Genomic DNA, 24,773 nt, shown 5'->3' on the forward strand with positions numbered 1-24,773 from the left:
AGTTCTCTTCACTTCCCTGTATTAGGGGTTATGTACATTTTGATATTGTAGACAGTGGATGTCTCACCAACTCCCTCTTTCTACCCAATGACGATTCTGGTGTTAGGGTTGTTGTGCTGATTGCTTGAGTATCAAACTGTGGACAGGCTGCCTGTGCATTCCCATCCTTATCCCTCTTCCCCTTCAGCCAGTATGTTTCAATCTCCACATTCCCCTACAAAGAAGCAGAATGTAGAGTTAGAGAGAATACAAAAGAAACAGTAGTAATGTGCCAGTGCACTATCCCAGTCCCAGTCCCAGACCCAGTTTCAGTGCTCACCTCCAAAACCAGCGCTCCTCGAACATTCCAGAAGATTCTCCTGGCCTCGGAAACACCATTAGCCATGCGGCTGATGCAGCTACCACCCCCACGCTGATTGATGATGTCACTTCTGCCCCCTTCATGGCCACTCCCACAGCCACTTCCGGCCCTCACATCATCGCCGATGTCACACGCTCAGTGACTTCCGCTACCCCTACTGCCGTGTCTGCCACCACTTCCGTCCCCACCAACGCCACTCACCTGCACTCTGCTGACACGCCCCCCACAGACCCCACTGTCACTGTCCCCACCCCCCAGAACCCCGAGGGGAACACTACCCCTGCTCATGACTCTACCCCCATTCCCCCCACCATCACACCCACTCCAGGTACTGGCTCCGACCCCACTCCCAGCTCTACACCCACACCAGCTCCCAGCTCCCAGCCCTGCCGAGTTTTCATCATCCCCCCAGACCTCCCCCTCACTGAGGACGAACGATCAGTCCTCAGCAAAGGACTCACCTTCGTCCCCCTCCGCCCATGCATCAATGAATTTAATACACGCCGTGACATCGAACAATTCTTCCGTCGCCTCCGCCTCCGAGCTTACTTTCACAATCAGGACTCCCGCCCACCTTCCGAGGACCCCTTCACCCACCTCCAACACACTACATCCACCTGTACACCCCGTGCTGGCCTATTACCTGCCCTCGACCTCTTCATTTCCAACTGCCACCGGGACATTAACCGCCTCAACCTGTCGACCCCCCTCCCCCACTCCAACCTCTCATCCTCACAACGCACAGCCCTCCAATCCCTCTGCTCCAATCCTGACCTCACCATCAAGCCAGCGGACAAAGGGGCGCAGTGGTAGTCTGGCGCACTGACCTCTACATTGCTGAAGCCAAACGCCAACTCGAGGACACGTCTTCCTACCGCCCCCTTGACCCCACCCCCCATCACCAAACCATCATCTCCCAGACCATACAGAACCTCATCACCTCAGGAGATCTCCCACCCACAGCTTCCAACCTCATAGTCCGGGAACCCCGCACTGCCCGGTTCTACCTCCTTCCCAAGATCCACATGCCTGACCACCCTGGCCGACCCATTGTCTCAGCATGCTCCTGCCCCACTGAACTCATCTCTACCTACCTCGACACTGTCCTATCCCCCCTAGTCCAGGAACTCCCCACATACGTTCGAGACACCACCCACGCCCTCCACCTCCTCCAAGACTTCCATTTCCCCGGCCCCCAATGCCTCCATCTTCACCATGGATATCCAATCCCTCTACACCTCCATCCCCCATGACCAGGGCCTCCAAGCCCTCCGTTTTTTCCTCTCCAGACGTTCCCAACAGTACCCCTCCACCGACACTCTCATTCGTTTGGCCAAACTGGTCCTCACCCTTAACAATTTCTCCTTTGAATCCTCCCACTTCCTCCAGATCAAAGGGGTAGCCATGGGCACACGTATGGGCCCCAGCTATGCCTGTCTCTTTGTTGGCTACGTAGAGCAGTTGATCTTCCACAGGCACCACTCCCCACCTCTTCCTCCGCTACATTGATGACTGCATTGGCGCCACCTCGTGCTCCCGCGAGGAGGTTGAGCAATTCATCAACTTCACCAACACATTCCACCCTGACCTTAAATTTACCTGGACCATCTCTGACACCTCCCTCCCCTTCCTGGACCTCTCCATCTCCATCAGTGACGACCGACTTGACACTGACATTTTCTACAAACCCACCGACTCCCACAGCTACCTGGATTACACCTCTTCCCACCCTACCTCTTGCAAAAATGCCATCCCGTATTCCCAATTCCTCCGCCTCCGCCGTATCTGCTCCCAGGAGGAGCAGTTCCACCATAGAACACACCAGATGGCCTCCTTCTTTAGAGACCGCAATTTCCCTTCCCACGTGGTTAAAGATGCCCTCCAACGCATCTCGTCCACATCCCGCACCTCCGCCCTCAGACCCAACCCCTCCAACCGCAACAAGGACAGAACGCCCCTGGTGCTCACCTTCCACCCTACCAACTTTCGCATAAACCAAATCATCCGCCGACATTTCCGCCACCTCCAAACAGACCCCACCACCAGGGATATATTTCCCTCCCCACCCCTCTCCGCCTTCCGCAAAGACCGTTCCCTCCGTGACTACCTGGTCAGGTCCACGCCCCCCCTACGACCCACCCTCCCATCCTGGCACTTTCCCCTGCTAGCGCAGGAACTGTAAAACCTGTGCCCACACCTCCTCCCTCACCTCCATCCAAGGCCCTAAAGGAACCTTCCACATCCATCAAAGTTTTACCTGCACATCCACCAATATCATTTATTGTATCCGTTGCTCCCGATGCGGTCTCCTCTACATTGGGGAGACTGGGCGCCTCCTAGCAGAGCGCTTTTGGGAACATCTCCGAGACACCCGCACCAATCAACCAAATCGCCCCGTGGCTCAACATTTCAACTCCTCCTCCCACTCTGCCGAGGACATGGAGGTGCTGGGCCTCCTCCACCGCCGCTCCCTCACCACCAGACGTGTGGAAGAAGAACGCCTCATCTTCCGCCTCGGAACACTTCAACCCCAGGGCATCAATGTGGATTTCAACAGTTTCCTCATTTCCCCTTCCCCCACCTCATCCTAGTTTCTAACCTTGGGCAACACGATCCCCTGACTTGTCCGGACTTGTCCGACCTGCCCAGCTCCTTTTCCACCTATCCACTCCACCCTCTCCTCCCTGACCTATCACCTTCATCTCCTTCCCCACTGACCTATTGTACTCTATGCTACCCTATCCCCACCCCCACCCTCCTCTAGCTTATCTCTCCACGCTTCAGGCTCTCTGCCTTTATTCCTGATGAAGGGCTTTTGCCCGAAACGTTGATTTTGCCTGTCCTCGGATGCTGCCTGAATTGCTGTGCTCTTCCAGCACCACTGATCCAGAATCTGGTTTCCAGCATCTGCAGTCATTGTTTTTACCTCAGTCTCAGTGTCTGCCCAGAGCTCTACCTTAGTGTCTGCCTTAGTCTCAGTGTCTGTCCTCATCCCATTGTTCTGTCTCAGTCCCAGCATTTTGTCCAGTGCTCTGTCTCTGTCTCGGTCCTGTGACTAGTGTTACATCTCAGTACCAGTTCTCTGTCACATGTCCTGTCCAAATCTCAGTGCTCTGTCTTGGTTTAAATGCTCTATCCACTGACTCATTCACCCCAATGATCTATCCCATTCTACTCTGTCTCTCAAAGCTCACCAAGAGCATGAGCATTAAAATCCATTAAAGATGCTATAATAAGTAATGTATAGACTGTCTGTATGGTATCAGACACATATATACACACACACACATACACACGCCGTGTATTAAGCAAACTGTGTACTACAGCGTCACACACAAAGACTGAGTTTTAGTTTTGCACATGCAAAACTAAACTGACTGTCTCCACCAACTCCACTACAGGCAGATATCTGACTGTTCAAACACAATTCCTACATGTCCTGACCCACCTCCTTTGCCCCCATCCCATCCTACCCAACCTGTAATGGTCCAGAGCCCCAATGGAGATTGCCATCCTCCTGCTCCCATCCCCTGTGCCCTCCAGTTAAACAAAGGAAACCCACTGATCTCAGATACACTACACAATGTCAAATGGCTCACAGCGCTATCAATTTCTGGTTGGCAAATTGAAATCTCAGCTGAAACCTATTCAAGTTACCCCACAACTCCCTTGTTGCCTCATGAAACCTAACTTTTAGGGAAGTCTGTGCATTCCAAAATCATATTGTCCAAATACAAAGTTAGCCAGACAGACCTTAGTCAGAAACACAAACTATCCACAATTCCGTCCTTTGTTGACCTTGGAGTTGGTCAGGACTCTACCTTTATTGTTATCGTCCCTCGTCGCTCAAAGATGAATGGACTGTCTATAAGGTGCTCGTAGGTGGCTCCACTCAACTGTATGTGCATCTCCTGAAGGGAGGGTTGGAAATAACAGTGGAAGGTTATATATTTAAATAACAACTAAAACTTCAGAGAATGGGAACAATAATATTGTGCTGTTTCAATGGGAAAACTTTGCAGTATAATTTACAATGACAATATTGAAGCACTGTAACTCACAGTAACAGTCAAAACAGAACACAGAACAGTGTACCATAGGAATAGACCCTTCGACCCTCCAAATCTGTGCTGACCCTGATGCCATTCTAAACTAATCTCATCTGTCTGCATGTGTTCCATTTCTCTCTGTTCTCTTGTCTTTCTAAATGCATCTTAAATGTTGCAATCGTATCTGCTTCTTCCTCTGGCAGCACATTGCAGGCACTATGTAAATAACCTGTCTCGCATATCTCCTTTACTCTTCCACACCTCTCACCTTAAACTTATTTCCTCTGTTATTTGGTATTTCCACTCTGGGAAAAAGACTCCAATTATCATTCTATCCATGCCACTCAATTTTATATACTTCTATCACTTCACCCCTCAGCCTCTGGTGCTCTAGTGAAAACAATCCAAGTTTGTCCAAACTCTCATTATAGCTAATTTACTTCAATGTCAGCAATATCCTTGTCATAGAGTCATAAAGATGTACAGCATGGAAACAGACCCTTCGGTCCAACCCGTCCATGCCGACCAGATATCCCAACCCAATCCAGACCCACCTGCCAGCACACGGCCCATGTCCCTCCAAATCCTTCCTATTCATATACCCATCCAAATGCCTCTTAAATGTTGCAATTGTACCAGCCTCCACCACTTCCTCTGGCAGCTCTTTCCATACACGTACGACCCTGTGCATGAAAATGTTGCCCCTTAGATCCCTTTTATATCTTTCTCCTCTCACCCTAAACCTATGCCTTCTAGTTCTGGACTCCCCCAACCCAGGGAAAAGGCTTTGTCTATTTATCCTATCCATGCCCGTCATAATTTTGTAAACCTCTGTAAGGTTACCCCTCAGCCTCCGATGCTCTAGGAAAACAGCTTCACCCTGTTCAGCCTCTCCCCATAGCTCAAATTCTCCAACCCTGGCAACATCCTTGTAAATCTTTTCTGAACCCTTTCAAGTTTCACAACATCTTTCCGATGGGAAGGAGACCAGAATTGCACACAATATTTCAACAGTGGCCTAACCAATGTCCTGTACAGCCGCAACGTGACCTCCCAATTCCTGGACTCAATACTCTGACCAATAAAAGAAAGCATACCAAATGCCTTCTTCACTATCCTATCTACCTGCAACTCTACTTTTAAGGTGCTATGAACCTGCACTCTAAGGTCTCCTTGTTCAGCAACACTCCCTAGGACCTTACCATTAGGTGTATACGTCCTGCTAAGATTTGCTTTCCCAAAATGCAGTACCTCACATTTACCTGAATTAAACTCCATCTGCCACTTCTCAGCCCATTAGCCCATCTATAGAACATAGAAAAATACAGCGCAGTACAGGCCCTTTGGCCCTCGATGTTGCGCCGATCCAAGCCCACCTAACCTACACTAGCCCACTATCCTCCATATGCCTATCCAATGTCCATTTAAATGCCCATAAAGAGGGAGAGTCCACCACTGCTACTGGCAGGGCATTCCATGAACTCACGACTCGCTGAGTAAAGAATCTACCCCTAACATCTGTCCTATACCTACCACCCCTTAATTTAAAGCTATGCCCCCTCGTAATAGCTGACTCCATACGTGGAGAAAGGTTCTCATGGTCAACCCTATCTAAACCCCTAATCATCTGATCAAGATCCTGTTGTAATCTGAGGTAACCTTCTACACTATCCACTACACCTCCAATTTTGGTGTCATCTGCAAATTTACTAACTGTACCTCTTATGCTCGCATCCAAATCATTTATATAAATGACAAAAAGTAGAGAACCCAGCACCGATCCACGTGGCACTCCACTGGTCACAGGCCTCCAGTCTGAAAAAGAATCCTTCACCACTACCCTATGTCTTCTACCTTTGAGCCATTTCTGTATCCAAGTGGCTAGTTCTCCCTGTATTCCATGAGATCTAACCTTGCTAATCAGTGTCCCATGGGGAACCTTGTTGAAACGCCTTACTGAATTCCATATAGATCACATATACTGCTCTGGCCTTATCAATCCTCTTTGTTACTCAATGAAGTTTGTGAGATGATTTCCCACGCACAAAGCCATGTTGACTATCCCTAATCAGTCCTTGACTTTCCAAATACATGTACATCCTGTCCCTCAGGATTCCCTCCAACAACTTGCCCACCACTGACATCAGGCTCACTGGTCTATAGTTCCCTACTGTGGTTCGCTACTTTCTATATCTTTCATATCCTTTTCCCCAGTAAATATTGATGCAAAATATTCATTTAGTATCTCCCCCATTTTCTGTGGCTCCGCACAAAGGCCTTGCTGATCTTTAAGGGGCCCTATTCTCTCCCTAGTTACCCTTTTGTCCCTATTATATTTGTAAAAACTCTTTGGATGCTCCTTAACTCTATTTGCCAAAGCTGTCTCATGTCCCCTTTTTGCCCTCCTCATTTCCTTCTTAAGTATACTCCTACTACTTTTATATTCTAAGGATTCACTCAATCTATCCTGTCTATACCTGACATATGCTTCCTTCTTTTTTTTAACCAAACCCTCAATTTCTTTAGTCATCCAGCATTCCCAATACCTACCAGTCTTTCCTTTCACCCTAACAGGAATATACTTTCTCTGGATTCTCATTGTCTCATTTCTGAAGGCTTCCCATTTTCCAGCCGACCCTTTATCTGCGAATATCTGCCCCCAGTCAGCTTTTGAAAGTTCTTGCCTAATACCGTCAAAATTAGCCTTTCTCCAGTTTAGAACTTCAACTTTTAGATCTGGTCTATCCTTTTCCAACACTATTTAAAATCTAATAGAATTATGGTTGCTGGCCCCAAAGTGCTCCCCCACTGACACTTCAGTCACCTGCTCTGACTTATTTCCCAAGAGTAGGTCAAGTTTTGCACCTTCTCTAGTAACTGAAAAATGTGTTGCTGGAAAAGCGCAGCAGGTCAGGCAGCACCCAAGGAGCAGGAGAATCGACGTTTCGGGCATAAGCCCTTCTTCAGGAATCCTCTCCATCTAAACCCATAACACTGTGGCAGTAAATCTCTTTGCACCCTCTCTCAGCCCTCCATATCCTTCCTTCAGTGTGGTGACCAGAACTGCACACACTATTCCAAATGTGACCTAACTAAAGTCTCATACAACTGCAACATGACTTGCAAGCTTTTATACTCAAACCCCTGACCAATGACTGTATGCTGTATACATTCTTTACCATTTTATCCATTTTTGTTGCCACTTTCAGGGAGCTATGGACTTGCACCCCAAGGTCCCTTTGTATATCAATGCTCCTTAGACTCCTGCTATTTATTATGTATTTTTCTCGTGCATTTGATCTCCAAAGGTGCATCACATCACACTTATGTGGATGAAACACCATCTGCTATTTGTCTGCCCAAAATTCCAACTGACCTATATCTTGCTGTATCCTTCGATAACCTTCCTCACTATCTACAACTGCACCTATGCTCATGTCATCTGCAAATTTAGTAATCAGACCATCTTAGGTGATATAGTAGCTCTTGGGTGGCTCAGTGGTTAGCACTGCTGCCTCACACTGCCAGGGAACCGGATTCAAATCCAGCCTTGGGCGACTGTCTGTGTGGGGCTTGCACATTCTCCATGTCTGTATGGGTTTCCATCGGGTGCTCTGGTTTCCTCCCACATTCCAAAGATGTGCAGGTCAGGTGAATTGGCCATGCTAAATTGTCCACAAAGTTAGGTGCATTTGTCAAGGGTAAATATAGGGTAGGGGAATGGTTCTGGGTGGGTTTTCTTCAGAGGGTCAGTGTGGACTTGTTGGACCGAAGGGCCTGTTTCTATACTGTAGGGAATCTAATCTATTTTTTTCTTAGGGATCCCAGCACTGGTCCTTGAGTAACACCACTGGTTACATACCTATAGTAAGAAAAACATACCACCTCAAATACCCTCTGTCTTCTATGACCAAGCCAATTTTGTATCCAACTGGCTAACTCACCATGGATCCCAAGTGACTTAGTCATCTGGACCAGCCTACTGTCAGGAACCTTATGAATGCCATGAAAACATGCTCCTTATCCACTGCCCTACCTTTATCAATCACCTTTGTAACATCCTCAAAAATCTCAATCAAACTTTTGAGACAAGACCTCCCCCGCACAAACATACGAAGTCAATAGCAGAGCAACACACAGAGTCAAACAGGATAGAAGCAGACCTTTCAGCCACTGTGTCAATTCTGACCAGCAAACACCGAACTACACTAATCCCATTTACCATTTGGACCATAGCATAGTACGCCCTGGGATTTTAAGTACTCATCCCGATGTTTCTTAAATGTTGCAAGAGTACACACGGCCACCACCTTCCAGGCAGCACATTCCGTATCCCTACCACCTTCCCAAAATGCACCACCTTGTGCTTATCTGCCATTGCTGTGCCCAATTTATCAGCAATATCAGATGGTAATCTGGGACAATCCCCATTATTAGCAACAACATCAATTTTTATGTCACATACAAAGGGCAGCACAGTGGCTCAGTGATTCACACTGCTGCCTCACAACACCAGGGCCCCAGGTTCGATTCCAACCTTGGGCAACTGTGTGAAGTTTGCACCTTCTCCCCATGCCTGCGTGGGTTTCCTCGGGTACTCCAGTTTTCTCCCACAGTCCAAAGATGTGCAGGTGAGGTGAAGTGGCCATGCTAAATTGCCCCATAGTGTTAGGTGCATTAATCAGAGGGAAATGGGATTGGGTGAGTTACTCTTCGGAGGGTTGGTGTGGACTTGTTGGGCCGAAGGGCCTGTTTCCACGCTGTAGGGAATCTAATCATACAAGCTTACTAATTAAACTTCTACATTCACATCCAAGTTGTTAACAAAAATAAATAGCAAGGGTTCTAGCATCAATCCCTGTGGCACACTGCTGGTCACAAGCTTCAATTACAAAAACAACCCTCCACCATTACCTGCAATTTGTAAACCAGTTTTGGATCCAATTTGCCAAGTTGCCTTGGGTACCATGACCTTTTAGATTAGATTAGATTACATTACAGTGTGGAAACAGGCCCTTCGGCCCAACAAGTCCACACCGACCCACCGAAGCGCAACCCACCCATACCACTACATTTACCCCTTACCTAACACTACGGGCAATTTAGCATGGCCAATTCACCTGACCTGCACATCTTTGGACTGTGGGAGGAAACCGGAGCACCCGGAGGAAACCCACGCAGACATGGGGAGAACATGCAAACTCCACACAGTCAGTCGCCTGAGGTGGGAATTGAACCCGGGTCTCTGGCGCTGTGAGGCAGCAGTGCTAACCACTGCGCCACCGTGCCGCCCAGCCTTCTATGTGGGACATTGTCAAAGGACAAATAGAAGTCCATATAAACCATATTAACTATACTCCTCTCATCAACATATTTTGTAAACGTTTTTTTAAAACTCAGTCAGACGGATCCTTCCATCCAGCAAATCCACTCTGATGATCCCTGATCAATTCCTGCATTTCCAAGTATTTATTAATTCTATCATTCAGAATGTTTTCCAATAATTTCCCTGATATCAGACTAATTGCTCTGTATAATTACCTGGTCTGTCTCTGCTTCCCTTCTTGAACACAGGAGCCATATTAACTCCCCTCAAGCGATCTGTCGCTTTGCCTGAGGCTAGTAAAGTGATGACTAACTTCACACAGGCTCTGACCTAGTTACATTTCATCAGGCCTTGGGGATTAATTCACTTGCATGCCCACTAATACATCTAATAGCTCCCCCATATTAATATTAACATGTTCTCGAACCTGACCATGCAAACTGAATCCCTGGTGACAAAGTCTTTTTACTCTGTGAATACGGATGAGAAGTATCCATTTAAAACCTCACCCATGTCCACTAGCACCATGCTCCTTTGGTTTCTAATGGATCCCACCCCTACCCTCTAGTTCTCTCACTCTTAATATATTTATAAGGTGCCTTGGAGGTTTACTCAATCCCATCTAAGATATTTTGTGGACCCTCGTTGCCCTCCTAATTTCCTTTTTGTACAACCACTACACACTCTATACTCCTGAAAGGCCTCCCCTGTTTGTAAGGCACTGTGCTTGACATATGCTTCCTTTTCTTTCTTGATCAAACTCATGCTACTCTTGGATTTCCTGCCCATACCCTTCACTCTTAGGCCCTCAATTGTCACCATGATTGTATTGGCGCTACCTCGTGCTCCCACGAGGAGGTTGGACAATTCATCCACTTTACTAACACCTTCCACCCCGACTTCAAATTTACCTGGACCGTCTCAGACTCCTCCCTCCCTTCCTAGACCTCTCCATTTCTATCTCAGGCGACCGAATCAACACAGACATTTACTACAAATCAACCTAATCCCACAGCTACCTAGATTACACCTCCTCCCACCCTGCCCCCTGTAAAAATGCCATCCCATATTCCCATTTCTTTCGCCTCCGCCGCATCTGCTCCCAGGAGGACCAATTCCGAACAACCCAAATGGCCTCCTTCTTCAAAGACCTCAATTTCCCCTCCAACGTGGTCGACGATGCTCTCCACCTCATCTCCTCCACTTCCCGCACCTCCGCCCTTGAACCCCACCCCTCCAATCACCACCAGGACAGAACCCCACTGGTCCTCACCTTCCACCCCACCAACCTCCGGATACATCATATCATCCGTCGTCATTTCTGCCACCTCCAAACAGACCCCACCACCAGGGATACATTTCCCTCCCCACCCCTATCAGCATTCCGGAGAGACCACTCCCTCCGCGACTCCCTCGTCAGGTCCACACCCCCCACCAACCCAACCTCCATTCCTGGCACCTTCCCCTGCAACTGCAAGAAGTGCAAAACTTGCGTCCTCACCTCCCTCCAAGGCCCCAGTGGATCCTTCCATATCTATCGCAAATTCACCTGCACCTCCACACACATCATTTACTGTATCCGCTGCACCCGATGTGGCCTCTTCTACATTGGGGAGACAGGCCGCCTACTTGCAGAACGTTTCAGGGAACACCTCTGGGACAACCGGACCAACCAACCCAACCGTGGCTGAACACTTTGACACCCCCTCCCACTCCGCCAAGGACATGCAGGTCCTTGGCCTCCTCCATCACCAAACCCTGACCACACGAGGCCTGGAGGAAGAGCGCCTCATCTTCCGCCTAGGAACCCTCCAACCACACGGGATGAATGTAGATTTCTTCAGCTTCCTCATTTCCCCTCCCCCCACCTTATCTCAGTCCCAACCCCCAGATTCAGAACTACCCTCTTGACCTGCAATCTTCTTCCCGACCTCTCCACCCCCACCCTCTCTCCGGCCTATCACCCACACCCTCACCTCCTTCCACCTATCGTATTCCCAGTGCCCCTCCCCCAAATTCCCTCCCCACTACCCTTTATCTCAGCTCGCTTGGCACACCAGCGTCATTCCTGAAGAAGGGTTTATTCCCGAAATGTTGATTCTCCTGCTCCTTGGATGCTGTCTGGCCTGCTGTTTTTCCAGCACCACATTTTTTAACCCTGTATAACTGCAGCAAGCCATCTTTACTCCTATATTCAAATCCTCTCACTATGAAGGCCAGCACGCCATTAGCTTTCCTCATTGTCCGCTGCACCTGCAACGCAATCTTCAGCGACTGTTCCACCATGACACTCAGGTCTTGTTATATCTCACCTTTTCCTAAAGTGCCACCATTCAGATAATAATCTGCCTTCCTGATTTTGTGACCAAAGTGGATATTTATCCACATTATTTTGTATTTGCCAAGTATTTGCCCACTCAGCCAACCTGTCCAAATCGACCTGCAGCCTCTTAGCATCCTCCTCACAGAACACATTGCCACCAGCTTAGTGTCATCCGCAACTTTGGAGGTATTGCATTCAACTCCTTTGCCCAAAGCATTAATGTACACTATGAACAGCTGAGGTCCAGCACTGAACCCTGGGCCGCCCCACTTATCACTGCCTGCCACTCTGAAAAGTGCTCGTTTAATCCAACTCCCTGCATCCTGTCTGCCAAACAGTTCTCTCTCCATGCAAGTACAATATCTCTGATACCATGAGCACAGCAGGTCAGGCAGCATCCGATTAGCAGAAAAGTCAATGTTTTGGGCATAAACCATTAATCAGGAAAGTAGGGTGGGGTGGTGGGTTGAGAGATAAATAGGGCAGTGGGGGTGATGCTAGCTGGGAAGCTGATAGGTGGATGAGGTGGGGGTAATGATGATAGGTCGGAGAGGAGGGAGGAGAAGATAGGTGGGAAGGAAGATGGACAGGTAGGACCTTTCAAGACGGCAGTACCGGGTTGGAGGGTTGGATCCAGGATGAGGTGGGTGAAGGGGAAATGAGGAAACTGTTGAAGTTGACGTTAATACTGTGTGGTTGAAGGGTCCCAAAGTTGAAGATGAGGCGTTCTTCCTCCAGTTGGCAGGTGGCTTTGGTTTGGCAGTAGAGGCCCAGGACTTACATATCCTTGATGGAATGGGAAGGCCAGTTAAAGTGGTCAGCCACAGAGCGGTGGGGTTGTTTGGTGTGTGCATCCCAGATTTTCTCTGAAATGCTTTGCAAGTTGGTGCTTGGTCTCCCCAACATAGAGGAGACCACATCGAGAGCAACAGACACAGTAGATGAAGTGGGTGGATGCGCTGGAAAATCTCCGCCGGATTTGAAATGATCCTTTAGGGCCTTGGAGGGAGGTGAGGGGGAGACGTAGGAGTAATGGAAGGTGCCAGGAGGAGAGGGTGTGGTGGTGGGGTGTGTGGACCTAATGAGGGAGTCGCAGAGGGAATGGTCTCTATGGAATGCTGACGGGGATGGGGAGGAAAATATATCTCTGATGGTGGGGTCCGACTGTAGGTGGAGGAAATGGCAGTGGATAATACACTGTATCTGGAGATTGATGGGGTGGAAGTTGAGGACCGGTGGGGGGAGGTTCTATCCTTGCTGCAGTTGGTGTAATGGAGTTCCAGGGCAGAGATGCAGGAAGTGGAGGTGATGTCCTGGAGGGCATTGTTGACCATGTTGGAGGGGAAATTGTGGTCCTTGAACTAGGAGGCCATCTGGGATGTCCTGGAGTGGAATTGCTCCTCCTGGGAGCAGATACAGCAGAGGTGAGAATTGGGAGTAAGGGATCACATTTTTCAGGAGGTGAGGTGGGAGGAAGGTAGCTGTGGAAGTTGGTGAGTTTGAAATAGATGTTTGTGTTGAATCAGTCGCCGGAGAGGGAGAGATCCAGGAAGGGGAGGGAGGTATCCATGATGGTCCAGGTGAACCTGAGGTCAGGGTGGAAGATGTTAGTGAAGTCAATAAACCGCTCAACCTCCTTGTGGGAGCAGGAGGTGGTGTCAATACAGTCATCGATGTAGCAGAGGAAAAGGTGAGTGATGGTGTCAGTGTACCTATGAAAGATGGATTGTTCCACGTATCCTATGAAGAGGCAGGCATAGCTGGGGCCCATGTGGGTGTCCATGGCTACCCCTTTGGTCTAAAGGAAGTGGGAGGATTTGAAGGAGAAATTGAGGGTGAGGACCAGTACCGCCAATCAAATAAGTATGTCAGTGGAATGGTACTGGTCGGGTTGGGGGGAGAGGAAGAAACAGAGGGCTTGTTGACCTTTGCCATGGGATTGGACATGTGCATGGACTGGATATCTATGGTGAAGATGAGGTGTAGGGGCCAGGGAATTGAAAGTCATGGAGGAGGTGGATAGTGTCCTGAATGTATGTGGGGAGTTTCTGGACCAAGGGGGACAGGATGGGGTTGAGATATGAGGAGATATGTTCATTGGGGCAGGAGTAGGCAGAGACGATGGGTTGACTGGGGCAGTCAGGTTTGTGGATTTCAAGTAAGAGGTAGAACCAGGTGGTGCAGGGTTGGGGAACTGAGGTTGGAAGCTGTGGATGAGAGATCCCCTGAGGTTGTGGATAGTCTGGGAGATGATGGATTAATGATGGGAGGTGGGGTCGTGGTCGAGGGGGCGGTAGGAGAAGGTGTCCATGAATTGATGTCTGGCTTCAGCGATTTAAAAGTCGGTGCGCCAAACTATCATAGTGCCCCCCTCCCCCTCCCACTCCATCCCCTGGTTTGATGGTGAGGTTGGGGTTAGAGTGGAGGGAGTGGAGGAAAGAGAAAGAAAGAAAAAGGGGACTGGAGACAAGAAAGCTTGAATTGGAAAGCGGAGAGAAGAAGAAAGAAAGGACAATAGAATTCCCGAGAGGAAAATCAAACAGTTGAACTTGATTAGAGAAGCTCAGAGAACTACTCTGATTCCAATGAGAAATTTGATTTCACTAAGCATCTGTACTTAAGTCCCCAACTTTACAGGGAATAGAATTTGAAAAGCTATCAGGAAAGTTAAAATGGCCAAAAGGTGTTACAATACGCAGAAATATGAATGTGAACACCAGTATGTCAGGGACAACAGTCTGCAGGCAATCAAACTAGCAATATTCAATACTGAGAAGCTTGGTTCTGAATTTAAAGAACAGAAATATTTATTCAGGCATTTGTAGAACTTCAAGTGAAAAGGAAGTTCTATGAGATCAGCGGTTTTCATAAATGAAGTTCGAAAGAAAAATGTTTGAGAGCATGAAGGAAATTATGAGTATGGAAGAATTCCAAACCAGTCTCCCACAACTTATTTAGATGAATGTCAAGCATCAAAGATCAGAGAAGAAAACAGTTCAGGTTGATCCCAAAGATATCTCCAACAGACATTTACATACAGGAGATTATGACTTGGAAATTCATAAGGAAATTGATGGAATAGAAAATCTGAGTGTGGAATAACTATTATTTTTAGGAAAGAACCGGAAGGCTGCCAAAATTAGAAAGAATCATCGAGTCAAAGAGATCTACTGCACTTTGGCCCATCGCATCTGATGGTTATAACCTAAAGAAAATAGAATGTTTTCATTGTAATTAGACTGGACATACTGTAACTAATTACTGGAAAACCTATTGAAATAATAAAAGCACCTTTGCAAAGGGTGTATCAGGGAAAAAAAGGGTATTAAAACTGTAGTTGGGGTTTAGGTGTACCATGTTTCCTCAGAATCTACTGTGAAGGGTGAGATGACTCAGGACATTCAAGAAAATATTTCATTGGCCATTGGTAAACAAGTCAGACCAATGAAGGTTCTGAATATTTTATTGCAAAGGGATAGATGTTTGGAAAGTGCTGAAAAAACAACAAACCTATGAAAACCGAAGCAGGCAAAAAGGCCAACATTTGAAGTTTGTTACTGTAGACAAGGGAGAACCTGTCTTTGGGGAACATAAGCAAGATTCACTAAACTTTATCAAATCAAAAAGAAACTCAGTGATGTGAATTAGGAGGGCTGTAAGGAGCTTTGAGTTTAGGAGAAAGTGAGGAATGCAGATGCTGGAGATCAGAGCTGAAAATGTGTTGCTGGAAAAGCGCAGCAGGTCAGGCAGCATCCAAGGAGCAGGAGAATCGACGTTTCAGGCATGAGCCCTTCTTCAGGAATGAGGAAAGTGTGCCCAGCAGGCTAAGATAAAAGGTAGGGAGGAGGGACTTGGGGGAGGGGCATTGGAAATGCGATAGGTGGAAGGAGGTTAAGGTGAGGGTGATAGGCCGGAGTGGGGGTGGGGGCGGAGAGGTCAGGAAGAAGATTGCAGGTTAGGAAGGTGGTGCTGGGTTCGAGGGCTGTGACTGAGACAAGGTGGGGGGAGGGGACATGAGGAAACTGGAGAAACCTGAGTTGAACAGTTCATCCACTTTACCAACACCTTCCATCCCGACCTCAAATTTACCTGGACCGTCTCAGACTCCTCCCTCCCCTTCCTAGCCCTCTCCATTTCTCTCTCGGGTGACCGAATCAACACGGACATTTACTATAAATGGACCGACTCCCACAACTACCTAGACTACACCTCCTCCTACCCTGCCCCCTGTAAAAATGCCATCCCATATTCCCAATTCCTTTTGTCTCTGCCGCATCTGCTCCCAGGAGGACCAGTTCCAATACCGAACAACCCCAGATGGCCTCCTTCTTTAAAGACCGCAATTTCCCCCCAGACGTGATCAACGATGCTCTCCACCCCATCTCTTCCACTTCCCGCTCCTCCGCCCTTGAGCCCCGCCCCTCCAACCGCCACCAGGACAGAACCCCACTGGTCCTCACCTACCATCCCACCAACCTCCATATACATCGTATCATCATCGTAAATTCCGCCACCTCCAAACGGACCCCACCACCAGGGATATATTTCCCTCCCCTCCCTTATCAGCGTTCCGAAAAGACCACTCCCTCCGTGACTCCCTTGTCAGGTCCACACCCCCCACCAACCCAACCCCCACTCCCGGCACCTTCCCCTGCAACCGCAGGAAATGCAAAACTTGCGCCCACACCTCCCCCCTTACTCCCCTCCAAGGCCCCAAGGGATCCTTCCATATCCACCACAAATTCACCTGCACCTCCATACACATCATTTACTGCATCCGCTGCACCCAATGTGGCCTCCTCTATATTGGGGAGACAGGCCGCCTACTTGCGGAACGTTTCAGAGAACACCTCTGGGACACCCGGACCAACCAAACCAACCACCTCGTGGCTCAACACTTCAATTCCTCCTCCCACTCCACCAAGGACATGCAGGTCCTTGGACTCCTCCATCGCCAGACTCTGACCACACGACGGCTGGAGGAAGAGCGCCTCATCTTCCGCCTAGGAACCCTCCAACCACAAGGGATGAATTCATATTCCTCCAGTTTCCTCATTTCCCCTCCCCCCACCTTGTCTCAGTCCCAACCCTCGCACTCAGCACCACCTTCCTAATCTGCAATCTTTTTCCTGACCTCTCCGCCCCCACCCCCATTCCGGCCTATCACTCTCACCTTAACCTCCTTCCACCTATCGCATTTCCAATGCCCCTCCCCCCAAGTCCCTCCTCCCTAACTTTTATCTTAGCCTGCTGGGCACACTTTCCTCATTCCTGAAGAAGGGCTCATGCCCGAATCGTCGATTCTCCTGCTCCTTGGATGCTGCCTGACCTGCTGCGCTTTTTCAGCTATGAGTTGTCTCTGGCAAGTAGAAGGATCCCGCGGCATTTTGTACGTATGCAATATGGGTCCACTCAAAGATAAATGAGAGAATTTATGCATGGAGCCAGAGGAGGTGGATGAGTTCCCTATTGAGTATTTTGCATCAGATTTCAACAAGAAGAAGGAAATGGATGATGGTAAAATTACAGAGGGTTATGTTGATACTCTGGGGAATGCTGATATTGAGAAAGAGATGTTGGGTGGCTTTAGCTACAGTGAGGTCCAAGAGAAGATGAGAATAGCCAATGTTGTTCCTTTGTGTAGGAAGGGGATCAGTGATAATCCAGGAAATTATAGGCCTGGTGAGCCTTACGTCAGCGATAGAGAAATTATTGGAGAAGACTTTTAGGGACAGGATTTACTCGCATTTGGAGAAGAATGGACTTAATAGGGATGGTCAACATGACTGTTGCAGGAGAAAGTGAGGACTGCAGATGCTGGAGATCAGAGTCAAAAAGTGTGGTGCTGGAAAAGCACAGCCAGTCAGGAAGAATCCGAGGAGCAGGAGAATCGATGATTCAGGCATAAGCCCTTCATCAGGAAGGGATTTTTCAGGGCAGGTCTTGCATTATAATCTTTACTGAGTTCTTTGAGGAAGTCACAAAAATCATTGATGAGGATTAAGCAATGTCAACAGGGGTGGTACCAGGGGACTGGAGAGTGGCGAATGTTGTGCCCCTGTTCAAAAAAGGGAATAGGGATAACCCCGGGAATTACAGGCCAGTTAGTCTTACTTCGGTGGTAGGCAAAGTAATGAAAAGGGTACTGAGGGATAGGATTTATGAGTATCTGGAAAGACACTGCTTGATTAGGGACAGCCAGCACGGATTTGTGAAGGGTAGATCTTGCCTTACAAGTCTTATTGAATTCTTTGAGGAGGTGACCAAACATGTGGATGAGGGTAGAGCAGTGGATGTGGTATACATGGATTTTAGTAAGGCATTTGATAAGGTTCCCCATGGTAGGCTTATGCAGAAAGTCAGGAGGCATGGGATAGAGGGAAATTTGGCCAATTGGATAGAAAACTGGCTAACCGGTCGAAGTCAGAGAGTGGTGGTAGATGGTAAATATTCAGCCTGGAGCCCAGTTACAAGTGGAGTTCCGCAGGGATCAGTTCTGGGTCCTCTGCTGTTTGTAATTTTTATTAATGACTTGGATGAGGGAGTCGAAGGGTGGGTCAGTAAATTTGCAGATGATACGAAGATTGGTGGAGTTGTGGATAGTGAGGAAGTCTGTTATCGGCTGCAAAGGGACTTAGATATGATGCAGAGCTGGGCTGAGGAGTGGCAGATGGAGTTCAACCCTGCCAAGTGTGAGGTTGTCCATTTTGGAAAGACAAATAAGAATGCAGAGTACAGGGTTAACGGTAGGGTTCTTAGTGAGGTGGAGGAACAGAGGGATCTTGAGGTCTATGTTCATAGATCTTTAAAAGTTGCCACTCAGGCGGATAGAGCTTGTAAGAAGGCCTATGGTGTATTAGCATTCATTAGCAGAGGGATTGAATTCAAGAGTCGTGAAGTGATGTTGCAACTGTACAGGACTTTGGTTAGGCCACATTTGGAGTACTGTGTGCAGTTCTGGTCGCCTCACTTTAGGAAAGATGTGGAAGCTTTGGAGAGGGTGCAGAGAAGATTTACCAGGATGTTGCCTGGAATGGAGAATAGGTCGTACGAGGATAGGTTGAGAGTGCTAGGCCTTTTCTCGTTGGAACGGCGAAGGATGAGGGGTGACTTGATAGAGGTTTATGAGATGATCAGAGGAATAGATAGAGTAGACAGTCAGAAACTTTTTCCCCGGGTACAACAGAGTGTTACACGGGGACATAAATTTAAGGTGAAGGGTGGAAGGTATAGGGGAGATGTCAGGGGTGGGTTCTTTACCCAGAGAGTGGTGGGGGCATGGAATGCGCTGCCTGTGGGAGTGGTAGAGTCAGAATCTTTGGTGACCTTTAAGCGGCAATTGGATAGGTACATGGATGGGTGCTTAAGCAAGGACAAATGTTCGGCACAATATCGTGGGCCGAAGCGCCTGTTCTGTGCTGTCCTGTTCTATGTTCTATGTTCTATTTTGTCTCCATGGACTTTACCAAAGCATTTGACAAGGCCTTTCACAGTCAGCTGATGCAAAAGGTTACATCACATGGGATCCATGGTGGGCTAGTAAGTTGGATACAGAAATGGTCATAGAAAGCACAGAGTAGTGATAGAACGGTGTGTTTCTGACTGGAGATCTGTGACTAGTGACATTCCACAGGAATCAATGCTGGAACTCCTGCTTGTAATATATGCAATAGATTTGGAGGAGAACGTAGGTGGCATGATAAGTAAGTTTGGAGACAGCACACAGATTGGGGGAGCTGCAGATAATAAGAAGGATTGCCAAAAGTTACAGCAGGATATACGCAGAGAAATGACAGATGGAATTTAATCTGTACAAATAAGAGGTGATGCATTTTGGAAGGTTATAAACAGGAAGAAAGAAACAGTGAATGGCAGAACCCTCAGAAGCATTAACATTCAGAGGGAACTCGGCATATAGGAACCACAGCTCTCTGAAAGTAGCAACATCAGTGGATAAGGTGGTTAAATAGGCATGCTTGGAGATAGTGAGGACGATGAAGTGTGCTGTTGGAAAAGCACAACAGGTCAGGCAGCATCTGAGGAGCAAGAGGGTTGATGTTGCGGGCAGGACTCTTCATCATGACTGGGGAGGGGGAAGGGGGCTGAGAAATAAATAGGAGGAGGGGGGCTGGGGCTAGGGGAATGTTAGGTGGGATGGCAATGGGTCGATGCAGATAGGAGGTTATGGTGATTGGTCGGTGGGAAAGGTGTAGCGGACAGGAGGGAAGGAAGCTGGACAGGTAGGGTCAGGTCAAGAAGGTGGTGCAGAGTCAGAGGGTTGTATCTGGGCTGGGGTTGGGGGAGGGGAAATTTGGAAACTGGTGAATTCAATATTGAGGCCATGTGGTTGTAGGCTCCTTGAGTATAAAAGTAGGAAAGTTATGTTACAGCTGTTTGCAACTTCAGTTAGGCCACATTTGGGGTATTGTGTACAGTTCTGGTCGCCTTGTTATAGGAAGGATGTGGAGGCTTTGGAAAGGATGCAAAAGAGCTTTATCAGGATGTTGCCTGGAATGGGGTGTATTAGCTATAAGGACAGCTTGGACAAACTTGGATTGTTTTTGCTAGAGCATCAGAGGCTGAAGAATGACCTGATAGATATATATACAATTATAAGAGGCATGGAGAGGATGGGTAGTTGGAGTCTTCATTCCCATTGTGAAAATGTCAAGTACTGGGAGACATAGGTTTAAGGTGCGAGGGAGAAAGTTTAAAGGAGATGTGCGAGGCAAGTTTTTTACATACGAGGGAGGTATGTGCCTGGGACATGCTGGCAGGGGAGATGGTAGAAGTTGATATGGTAGCAATGTTTAGGAGGCATTTAGACAAACACATGAACACTTCGGGAATAGAGGGATATGAAAGATGTGCAGGCACTTGGTATTCTTTTTAAAATGGCGTCAAGGTCAGCACAGACATGTGGGCTGAAGGCATGCTGTTGTGCTGTACTGTGCTATGTTCTATGTAGTTAGGTAATGAGTACTCCAGACAGGAGGAAAGATTAATGAGAGTGTGTTGTGTTTTATATTAAAGCCATACTGTGGGCATAAGCTCTGTCAGAACACAAACATATTTACAGACGTGAAAGAATTGGGGAATGGAAAGAGTGAGAATGATTAAAGAATGGATCAGAATTGGAAATTCAAATGTCGAAACTCCAGGGAGATTTCCTTGTGTCACTCAGGAGAATTTAAATTCGTGTCGTAGGAAAATGGTCAACAGGTACAATGACTGAGAGTTAGAGATTAAAGTCAGTCAGGCTAAGAGGAAGAATAGAAAGGGAGACGATACCGTGATTAGATTAGATTAGATTACAGTGTGGAAACAGGCCCCTCGGCCCAACAAGTCCACACCGACCCGCCGAAGCGAAACCCATCCCTACCCCTACATTTACCCCTTACTTAACACTACAGGCAATTTAGTATGGCCTGACCCTGCACATCTTTGGATGGTGGGAGGAAACCGGAACACCCGGAGGAAACCCACACAGACACGGGGAGAACATGCAAACTCCACACAGTCAGTCGCCTGAAGCGGGAATTGAACCCGGGTCTCTGGCGCTGTGAGGCAGCAGTGCTAACCACTGTGCCACCGTGCCGCCCACTAACAGGCTTTTCGGCCCAACAAGCCCACACTGACCTGCCAAAGCGCAACCCACCCTGACCCATTCCCCTACATTTACCCCTGCACCTAACACTACAGGCAATTTAGCGTGGCCAATTCACCTAACCTGCACATCTTTGGACTGTGGGAGGAAACCAGAGCACCCAGAGGAAACCCACGCAGACATGGGGAGAATGTGCAAACTCCACACAGTCAGTCACCTGAGGCGGGAATTGAACCCAGGTCTCTGGTGCTGTGAGGCAGCAGTGCTAACCACTGTGCCACCATGCCGCCTCAGATTCCCGTGACTGGGAATCTGAAGTGTATTTGTTTCAAGGTGAGGAATATGACAGCTTGGATTAATACAAATTACTTTGATTGTGATTGCGGGTGTGTTCACCGAGCTGGGAAGTTGATTTACAGATGTTTCTTCCCTCTGTCTAGCTGACATCTCCAGTGCTCCTGTGAAGCACTGCTGTACTGTGTCTTCTGGAATTTATTTGGTTCCATTCCTGCTGCTTCTGGTCGGCAGTTCCGGAAGTGTTTTTTGTACTGGCCAATATATTGGGTCCGGGTCAATGTGCAACAGCAATCACCCGAATACACACAAGAGATGCTGCACTGTTCAAAAGGGCTACAACACACTACAGCACTCCCAACCTACAAAGGGAACAAGAAGAACACTTCTACAGAGTATTCACCAAGGACAGATATCCCTGCAATTTCATCCACAGATGCTTAACAGACAAACAACGTGACGAGGACATGCCTCAATCTAACTCACTAGCAATGTTACCTTACATAAAACATGTCTCGGATCTGACAGCCAGACTTCTCTGAACACTGGGATTCATGACAGCTCATAAACTGACAGCTGCACTCATTCAACACCTTACCAGGACAAAAGACCCCACACCCATCATGTGCAAGAGTAACGTAATTTACACGATTCCATGCAAAGACTGCACTAAACACTGTGTAGGACAAACAGGCAGACATAGTGTGGCACGGTGACCCAGTGATTAGCACTGCTGCCTCTTAGTGCCAGTACCCAGGTTCGATTCCAACCTCAGGCGACTGCCTGTGTGAAGTTTGCATATTCTCCCCGAGTCTGCGTGGGTTTCCTCCAGGTGATCTGGTTTCCTCCCACAGTCCAAAGATATGCAGGTTAGGTGAATTGGCCATACCTAAGTTGTCCCATAGTGATTAGATTACATTACATTACAGTGTGGAAACAGGCCCTTCGGCCCAACAAGTCCACACCGACCTGCCGAAGCGTAACCCACCCATACTCCTACATTTACCCCTTACCTAACACTACGGGCAATTTTGCATGGCCAATTCACCTGGTTAGGTTGTGTAGGTTAGGTGCATTAGTCAGAGTAAATGTAGGGTAGGGTTGGGGAATGGATCTGGGTGCGTTACTCTTCGGAGGGCCAGTATGGGCTTGTTAGGCCGAAGGGTCGGGGGTTCCCACACTGTAGGGATTCTATGAACTAGCAATCTCCATCCATGAATACCAACTAACCATTAAATGCCACGACCAGCTGTCCCAAGTAGCCATAGACACAGATGAAAAGGACCACAAATTCGACTTGGACAACACAATGAACATTGGACAAGCTCAACAGAGGACAGCCAGAGAATTGCGAGAAGCAGGGCACTCACCCACAGACTTCATCAACAAGCACGTTGCCCTACATCCCATATACCAGCCACTGCAACAAACAACCAGAAACAGCAGAAACAGAACCAAATAAATTCCAGAATGCACAGTACAGCAGCACTTCACAGGAGGCTCCAAAGCACTGAAGATGCCACCCAGACAGAGGACAAAACGTCTGCAAATCAACTTCCCAGCTCGGAGAACATACCCACAACTATAGCAACCAGCACTCGAGCTAGAAATCTTGAGGTAACTTTGACATTGCATCTACTGCAGAGACTTGCTTCAGAACGGGACAAGAGTGGCGGCTTTACATTCTGGGATTTAGATTTTTCAGGCAAGGTAGAGAAGAACGTAAAAGAGGTGAGGTGTTACATTTTTTAATAAGGGAGATTATCCCAGCTGTATTGAGAGAGGACACCTCAGGAATTGGAAGGGTACAATCACTTTGATGGGATTGTACAATGGGCCTTCCAACAGCAAATGGGTGATAGAGGAACAGAGATGTAGAGAGATTATAGAAAAATGTAAAAAAACAACAGGGTTGTTTTGGTGGATGATTTTAACTTCCCCAATATTGACTGGGACTTCTTTAGTGCCAGGGGTTGGATGGGGGGAATTTGTTAGGCGCACCCAGGATGATTTCTTGAAGCATAGTCCAACTGGGGAACCCAGGTCCTAAGGTGAAAGTATTAAAGTAGGCGGAAGGCTTAATATGACAATATTGGGCAGGACCTGGGGGATGTAGGTTGGAGGTGGTTGTTTGGGTAAATCCACACCTATCATGTGGGATTTTTTTTAAAAGCCAGTTGATTAGAGTTCAGGAACAGCTTCTTCCTATGAAAATGAAAGATAAGGATGGTAAGTTTTAAGAATCTTGAATGACAAAAGAAATTGTGTGCTTAGTCAAAAAGAAAAAGTCCTGATGAAGGGCTTTTGCCCGAAACGTTGATTTTCCTGCTCCTCGGATGCTGCCTGACCTGCTGTGCTTTTCCAGCACCATTCCAATCTAGAAAAAGAAAAAGGAATCATACATAACGTTTAGGAAACTGAATACAGACTGAGCCCTTGAAGGAGATAATGATTGCAGGAAGGAACTTAAACAATGAGTAAAGAGGGTGAAAAAGGACCATGGCAGGTTCCTGGCGAACAGAATTATGGAAAATCCCAGGGCATTTTATACATAAATAAGGAGCAGAGGTATAACGAGATAAAAGGTAAGTCTACTGAAGAACAAAGGAGGGAATTTTTGTGAAGAGCCAGAGAAAGTGGGTGAGATACTTTGTATCAGTATTCGTAAAGGAGAGAGATAATTATAAAGAATTAAAAACTATGTGGCGCTGGAGACAAACCAAATGACTGGAATAACATGGTAAGTATTATGTCATTACAGTATTTTGGCTTGTTTCCATCACCACCTTATTTTTAATTTTTTGTAATTATCT

At 47.7% G+C, this 24,773-nt stretch overlaps 1 protein-coding gene across 1 annotated transcript in view; it reads right to left on the reverse strand.

Moving 5' to 3' along the window:
- Positions 1 to 24,773, reverse strand: part of LOC122556851 (soluble guanylate cyclase 88E-like) — a 117,653-nt gene that overhangs the window by 8,676 nt on the left and 84,204 nt on the right. Inside the window, exons 10-11 of the mRNA XM_087995053.1 lie at positions 4,183 to 4,272; positions 68 to 214 (exon numbers count right to left, since the gene is read on the reverse strand). Coding sequence (XP_087851179.1) covers positions 68 to 214; positions 4,183 to 4,272 — 237 coding nt within the window. The remainder of the gene's footprint in view (positions 1 to 67; positions 215 to 4,182; positions 4,273 to 24,773) is intronic.

The sequence above is a fragment of the Chiloscyllium plagiosum genome, unplaced genomic scaffold, assembly GCF_037043375.1.
Source record: "Chiloscyllium plagiosum isolate Xiang-an unplaced genomic scaffold, Cpla_swu_hap1 HiC_scaffold_16, whole genome shotgun sequence".
NCBI classification, from domain to species: Eukaryota; Metazoa; Chordata; class Chondrichthyes; order Orectolobiformes; family Hemiscylliidae; genus Chiloscyllium; species Chiloscyllium plagiosum.